Genomic DNA, 7792 nt, shown 5'->3' on the forward strand with positions numbered 1-7792 from the left:
GAGTAAAATCTACGTATAATATTTTATTCTTTGCAGACTTTATTTGTGGGAGTACATTAAGTATGTTATTTATTGTATCAAAAAAAAGTTTTTTTACAATCAACTTATTCTAAAAGACATTTATAAGGAAATTTTCATAAAAAAACGAAATTTATAATCTTGAAAATAAAATCATTATAAAAGATAAAAATAATTTATTAGTATAAAATTATTTATATTATCAGTGTATGTAAAATAAACTCCTCGAATCATACTTTCCCAAAGTTCCAATTATTTATCATTTTTCAGTTTTGATGATTCAAACTATGTAAACTTATATTGCAACTTAATTATAGTACTTCTCGTGGAGTTTTTTAATATCTAAACTTTTATAGAGGCAATATTCTTGCAACTCCTTATGATATTCCTTTCCAAATTAAATGGAGTAGTTGAAAAGTATAAGAAGACAGCTTTTGGATATTCTATTAATATACCCTTCTTTCATAGTACTAAAACCATTTCTCACTTTAAAGAAAAGTAAACCAAAAAAAAATCCAATTCCCTCCAAAGTCTTTCTTCATCTTTCATATATCAAATAAAAGCATTTTTTCCCAAGAAAATTATTACTATGAATTTTCAATATTTTATTTTTTTCTTGGCTAGTTTTGGGTTTTGTTTTTTTCTTTCTTTTGCTGAATTTCCATATTTTAAACAATCTCTAAAAGATGATGGCTCTCTTAGTTTTCTTGTTATTGGAGATTGGGGAAGGAAAGGACTATATAATCAATCAGAAGTGGCCTTACAGGTTCTTCATCTTTCATTCTCACTTTTTTTATTCATATATTTTGTGAAAATTATTTGATTTCATGGTGCATTCGGTATGAAGAAAAATATTTTCTCGGAAAATAAATGGATGTATTTTTTTTGTGTGTGTTTGATAGTATTTGCAATATTTTTTCTCAAATATAGAAAATATATTGCAATTATAAAATGAATGACGATTTTGTTCATCAAGATTGTGAGTATAAATCTGTTTATTCTTGATTCTTTTTTTTTAAGATTTTTTTTGATTCGAGGATCGTTAGTGATATGTTTATCGAACTAGAATGATATGGACCTCCTTGAGATTTATTTGATCTCCGTAAAAGGACGATTTTGTGGATCTTTTTTGAAGTATATGATTGTCAAGAAGAGTTTGAAAATATTTTGGTCTCTTTGTGGCATGAATTTTTAAAACTTTCGAGATGGCTCTTCATGAGAATTATTAGTGAATATTGTTAAACCTTTATATAGTCATGAGTTAGGATTTAAGATAATGAAGTTGACCTTCAGGAACCTTTACTGAAATTGAACTCTTCTGATAGAGTCTCATAAAATTTTGATGTCTACGACGTAAATAAAATAATATTATTTTAAATACATTTGTATATAATTTAGACAAATATATGAGAAAGTTAAGATGGAAGAAAAGGGTGTGGGGTGGTGGGATGAGGGTGGAGATGATATGTATTAATTGGAGGATGAGGAAGACGCCATGAATATGAAATGCTGATCGTAAAACTTATTTTTTTTTCAAAAGTATTTTTCAAAAATTTTAATCAAGTGAACATGAAATTTTTTGATAAACAGCATCTAGAAATAATTTCCTACATGCCTAACACAACCCTTCTTGTTCTTCTTCTTATTTGGTCTGGTTAGTTGTAACATATCATACTTGTGTTCTTGTAAGTTTTAATTTCTTTCTCACAATACTAACAAGTTGCATCCCTTTGGTGTTTTTTAACCATTCATTTATTGGCTATTATTTTGACCGACGACTATTTATGTCAATTTTTAAAAAAATATTGAAGAAATAAAAAGAAACTTTTTTTTATTGTGTTTTTAAATTTGGCATAAATGATGAATATGTATAAGGTATATGAGAGGCAATGTAATAAAATAGGGTATTAATATTGAATCTACTCATCATTATTGCTAATGCTTGACCTTTAATTATGCCTGTGAGACACAAAGTTAAAAATTAATTTGTTGCAGTGCAATATTAATGCCATATTTAATTAGTTATTTTAAACTTGTTACTTTACTAACCTGTCTATATATGAACACCTACTTTAACTTCCTCTTTAATTTCTTTCCTTTTTATCTTGTGATTATTTAATGAGTTTAACTTATATTTATGGATGGTGTAAATATTTGTTACATTATCAAGCCATTGTAGTATACTAATTTTTCTTATTTTTTAAAGATCATGTATCTTGCTCTTTAGATAGGATTACTTATAAATATCTTTTGAATGATTTGATAGGGATTGAATTAGGTTTAAGATTCATTTCTTTACTATATACAGAAGCATAATCAATTCCAATTAATATTTACTGATGAAGGGCCCTCAGAGTGAAGATTTTCAACAGGGTGTGAGGTAGGGTGTTGAAGAGTCCACGTCGAATGAAAAAAGAATGAGTGATCTTCTTATATAGCTAGTTAATTCTCTCCTCATTAATTAGTTTTTGAGATTAAATCGAAGATTTATTATTTTTATCGAGCGATCAAATTTATAACTAACTTTCCAATAGTAAGAGTTGTGTGGGATGCAAGCATGACTTTTTACATCTATATCATTATAATTTATATATTTGAGTGTGGACACAAGTTTTTTCTTTCTTCACACAAATAGAAAGGAATAATTCTTTGGAGATTCAAGATTGATCCTATTTAGGAATATTGGAGTTGAAAGGGGGAAAATATATTCCCCACATTTCCAAAAACAATTTATTATCCAAAGTTTTACTACTTTAAGCAACAACAAAATTTCTTTCCTCTTTAATTTTATTATTCCATTTCAAAGCTTTAGGTTTTTATTATACATGTTTGATATAAATGCACATATTTCAATTTCTTTGTGAAATTGGTTTGAAAACATAATATTTTTTTTGAAAAAAATAATCTTTTAGTTGTGAACATTAATTATTATGTAATCATCCTTTAAATTTTGTTTTAATTCAATTAATTGCATATGTATGTGTGCAGATGGGAGATATAGGGGAGAAGCTAAAGATAGATTTTGTAATATCAAGTGGTGACAATTTCTATGAAGATGGGCTAAATGGTGTAAATGATCCTGCATTTCAACATTCCTTCACCACTATTTACAAAGCTCCTAGCTTGCAAAAGACATGGTACAATGGTAAATAATCTTTAATGCAATATATTATATTGCGAGGACGCGTGACAAATTTAGCTCATGAATATATCATTTATTGAATCTGTTTATTTCGTAACTCAACTTATATTTGATCTGTCTAAATCAGCTTATACAAAAGTTGGGCTTCATAAAGGCTAAATATTTAACCAAGATTGATGATCCATACAAAATCTTATCAAAATATTTTTTTTTATTCATTTTTGTTTGACATATTTTTTTTCAAAAATGCTTATGAGAAAAGCTATTCTTTTCATCTTCTGAAAAATTATTTCTTCTGCTACTCAAAAACATGTAATATATTTTGGCTTTGCCAATCGGGGGCTGAACTAGGCTTTAATTCCATGTTATAGGTACGACGGAACTCAACAACTTTGATCCAAACACTATATATAAACTCAATAACTTAAAAAATTAAATTTCTGAATTAATAAACTTCAAATTCTGATTTCGCCTGCAATTTTGTCTTAATATCAGTGTTGGGCAACCATGACTACAGGGGAGATGTAGAGGCTCAACTAAGTCCAGTCCTTAGAGAAAAGGATGAAAGATGGTTTTGTTTGAGATCCTATGTTCTTGATGCAGGTAATTAGTGTTATAATTAACAATAATTTTTAACTTTTACAACAATATTTGGAAATTAATTTAATATTTTATTTCTTATCCCATGTGATAAAAGGGAATGAAAACCTTTAATAGTTTTCACTTTTTTTTATATATATATTTCAAGCAAGACAACGAATTTATTAATTACAGTAAATAGATATGCATATCCTTAAATAATAAAAGTGAATATTAAGAAAATATTATCCAATGTTTATTTGAAAAAATAATGGTAGTTTAACAGAATTATATAATGTAGAGATATTTGAAGATTTATAGTAGATACATGCGGATACATTTATTATTCGTGAGAATATAATTAGACAGAAATAATGTATACACACATATACAATATATTTCATTTTTGTTAGGTGTTCAGATACAATGTATCGAGAGACATTAGATACCCGCGAATACAATGTATTTCAGTGTTACTATGCATGTGAATACAATGTATTTCAGTACGTTTTAAAACTAAAATATCGCAATGTTTTAGAATTAAGTAAAATTTCATTATTTTTCATAAATCTGAACGCAAATAGCGTTATTTATTTACTGAAATTTCTCAAGTATTAAAACTCTTATCCTTATATATTTTTATTTTTTTGGTGAGGCAGAAATTGTGGAATTTTTCTTCATAGACACAACACCTTTTGTGGATGATTATTTTACAAACCCAAAAGATCATACCTATGATTGGAGAGGTGTCTTGCCAAGGAACAAATATCTCAATGATCTATTAAAGGTAATAATAATAATTATTATTGGTCATTTTCAACTTTTGATCTATATGAGTTATTTAAGTTGGCGTTCAGACATGAATTAAATAGATTTTTGAAAAACAAAGTAAAAAAAAAATAGTAATTAGAGATACTTATCAATATCTACAGTTCGGATAATTAGTTTTAAAAATATTTATAAAACTGGATTGAAGTATACACATGATATACACTGATTATAATGAATTGTATATGTATATTTATTACATATAAATATACACAATCTTTTTTTTTCACCTTCTTATTTCTCTTTTGGTTTTTGCAAAAAAAAAAAGGATTTGGATTTGGCACTAAGCAAGTCTACTGCAAAATGGAAGATGGTGATTGGTCACCATACAATTAAAAGTGCTGGACATCATGGTATTATTACAGAACTTGCTGACCAAATAGTCCCAATACTTCAGGTAATTTACGATGGATTACTCGAATTTCATAGTGTTAAAATAGTTAATTACATCTTATTTCTATTCTTTTTTAAATTACAAATTTTTTTTAAATTTGGTAGAATCATACATCGCATCTCGGTTCTAGATACATTCCGATACATCACGTGTCGGTTTCGAATACATCACTCAATGTCCCGATACATCACGTACATCCTGATACATCAGAAAAAGTGATGTATCCGAGAATAGAAGAGAGTAGGAATTTTTGTAATTTTTTCAAATGATAGAAAATTTTAGAGAATATGGTATTATAAGTTATATATTTAGGTAATTTTTCCTTTATTATTTACTACCACATAGTTCTAGCATTTATAAGATTTTATTTATATTTTTTGAGAAAAGAAGTCATAAATACCCACTTTTGAATTTGAAACTTCGTGACAATAGTTATATATTTTTCAACAACAGAATTGAAAAATGACTGGTAAATGCTATTTCTCATTATTATTAATCATATCTTATTATTCTATATAGGAACATGATGTCGATTTTTATATCAACGGCCACGATCACTGCTTGCAACGTATCGGAAGCATCGATAGGTAACAAGACATTTATCGATTATACATAATATATACTGTTAAAATATACTAACCTAAATTTCATTAATTACTTCATAAACATCGATTTTCATTTCGATCTAATCAATTACTTGTGTACTTAATTAGTAAATTAGAGTTTTTAACGAGCGGAAGCGGATCCAAGGCTTGGAGGGGAGACGTTAAAGGATGGAATCCGGCGGAATTGAAATTCTATTACGATGGACAAGGATTTGTTACAATTGAATTGAATAAAAAAGAAGTAGAATTTGTTTATTATGATGTTTTTGGAAATGTGTTGCACAAATTTAGGGTGTCAAAGGAATCTTGTGTGGATAGTCAATAGAGGTAAAAATTAAGTGTACTTTAGTTTATTATATATTGATTGTTTTCTATGAGGAATTAAAGTGTATTTTAGTTGATTAGTAAAGGAGGATTCATAATTTGAAGTACCTCGGATTAATATTTGATCATATTAATTGGTTTTATATAGTTAAATATTTTTAGCTATTTAGTAGACTTTTTAGTTTATATTTATGTCACGATCCAAAATGGGCTATGAGTGGCATACACACTTAACCTCCTAGGTGGGAGAACCAACGATACAAACCTCAACTTATAAAATATGACAATAACGCGGAAATTCCATTTATGAGAGTAAGAAATAATAAAACCACTAAAGTCTATTAGATACGTTTTTCCAAAATCTGAAAGTCATCACTTCAAGGACATCTAATTCTAAAATACTAAGTCTGAAAATATCAAACACAAGAATAAATAAATAACTTAATGTGTTTGAAAACTAAGGACATCATGCCATGCCCGAGAGAATCCAACACGAGCTAGAAGGAATAGCTCACCCTGGAACCTGATGCACTGGACACTGGCTAGAGCTGAGGTCGAGTCGAGGTCGATGGAACACTCGCCGCACTCCACAAAATAAAACAAAGATAAATACAAGTAGGGGTTAGTACAGGACAACATGTATTGAGTAGGTATCATCGGCCGGCTTAAAATAGAAATTAATATGCATAAAGTAATAGCGGGAAATCAGTCATAACACTTAACAGTTGAAAACCAACAAGATCAAGATCAAGTGACAACACAATGAACAATTTCATAACCAATCAACAATATCAAGATCACACATGAAGACTCAGGCCTCCACATCACGCTCTTTTGGGAAATGAGTTATTGGAGATTGGGTAGCATTAAGTCATTTTAATTTATTTTCCTTTAATATTACCTTGTCGGAACGTGACACCCGATCCAAATATGCCGTGACGGAATGTGACACCCGATCCAAATATGCCGTGACGGAATGTGACACCCGATCCAAATATACCGTGTCGGAACGTGATATCCGATCCAAATATACCGTGTCGGCTCGTGACACCCGTTCCAAATATAATTAATTTATCATTCTTTATTATTACATTTCACTTCATTAACAATATTTCATCAATCCTTCTTTATTCAAGACACCATTTTTGATAGGTCAAGTTCAAGATTATGGATTTCACCTTCTCGAGATTTCAGACCAATCACAACAACATATCAACCATCCAAACCACAATAATTAAATGCATTGTGAACTTCACACATTACTCAATGACTATCAATCGCTATTAAGAGTCTATCTATGATATAGAATAAACCATAACCTACCTCCACCGAAGAACCGAAGTCAAGCAAGCTAATTCTCCAATGCTTTTGCTTTCCTCAATGCCTCAAAATGTTTTCAATCTACCAAATATACAATATTCGTAAATAAACGAATCCATAAACACCAATAGTATAATATAATACACCTAATATTTAATTACATATCTCAATATATCAAACTTAATCAAATTTATAATATTAGATGAAAAATTCCAATCCAGAACCAAAGTTTTCAATCATACAAAAGGACGAACATATATATGCATGAGATAACTTATATCTCAATTGAGTGATCATATAACCTATCAATCACTGCCTAATGATTGGTCATTATTGTCATAGTAGTAGCCTTAAAAGTCAGTATTTCTCCTCTATTCAATTTGAAAGAAAATCCTACTGCCAATATGAGATAGACATTTAAGATCTAATTCATCCAACACCATAATATTATAATTAATAGTTTCCACCCAATAATTAATATGTATAAACAACATCGAAGCTTGTTTAAGCTTTACCTGCAGCATTTTTTGTCAATTCTATCGACGCCAATCAGTGGTTCTCTCATCCAGCAGTTTGAGCGTA

At 28.8% G+C, this 7792-nt stretch overlaps 1 protein-coding gene across 2 annotated transcripts; it reads left to right on the plus strand.

Moving 5' to 3' along the window:
- Window positions 1-498: 498 nt before the first annotated feature.
- On the plus strand, window positions 499-6043 carry LOC129870661 (purple acid phosphatase 8-like). 2 transcript variants are annotated; one of them, XM_055945497.1, is made up of 7 exons: window positions 499-784; window positions 3007-3155; window positions 3678-3763; window positions 4399-4526; window positions 4836-4964; window positions 5481-5548; window positions 5675-6043. In XM_055945497.1, exons 1-7 carry the CDS (start codon window positions 608-610, stop codon window positions 5889-5891), a joined length of 954 nt encoding a protein of 317 aa, XP_055801472.1. In that variant the 5' UTR covers window positions 499-607; the 3' UTR covers window positions 5892-6043. The 2 variants fall into 2 exon arrangements, with proteins under 2 accessions (XP_055801472.1, XP_055801471.1); XM_055945496.1 differs by having other exon boundaries at window positions 500-784; window positions 3007-3163; window positions 3656-3763.
- Window positions 6044-7792: the final 1749 nt, after the last annotated feature.

The sequence above is a fragment of the Solanum dulcamara genome, chromosome 10 (assembly GCF_947179165.1).
Source record: "Solanum dulcamara chromosome 10, daSolDulc1.2, whole genome shotgun sequence".
Classification (NCBI taxonomy): Eukaryota; Viridiplantae; Streptophyta; class Magnoliopsida; order Solanales; family Solanaceae; genus Solanum; species Solanum dulcamara.

Excerpts from the sequence above, each read along its gene's own strand:
- LOC129870661 (XM_055945496.1), top strand. The coding sequence starts at position 608 with ATGAATTTTCAATATTTTATTTTTTTCTTGGCTAGTTTTGGGTTTTGT. Across the intron at positions 3,764-4,398 it reads ATCCTATGTTCTTGATGCAG|AAATTGTGGAATTTTTCTTC; the intron begins GTAATTAGTGTT and ends TTGGTGAGGCAG. Across the intron at positions 4,527-4,835 it reads ATCTCAATGATCTATTAAAG|GATTTGGATTTGGCACTAAG; the intron begins GTAATAATAATA and ends AAAAAAAAAAAG.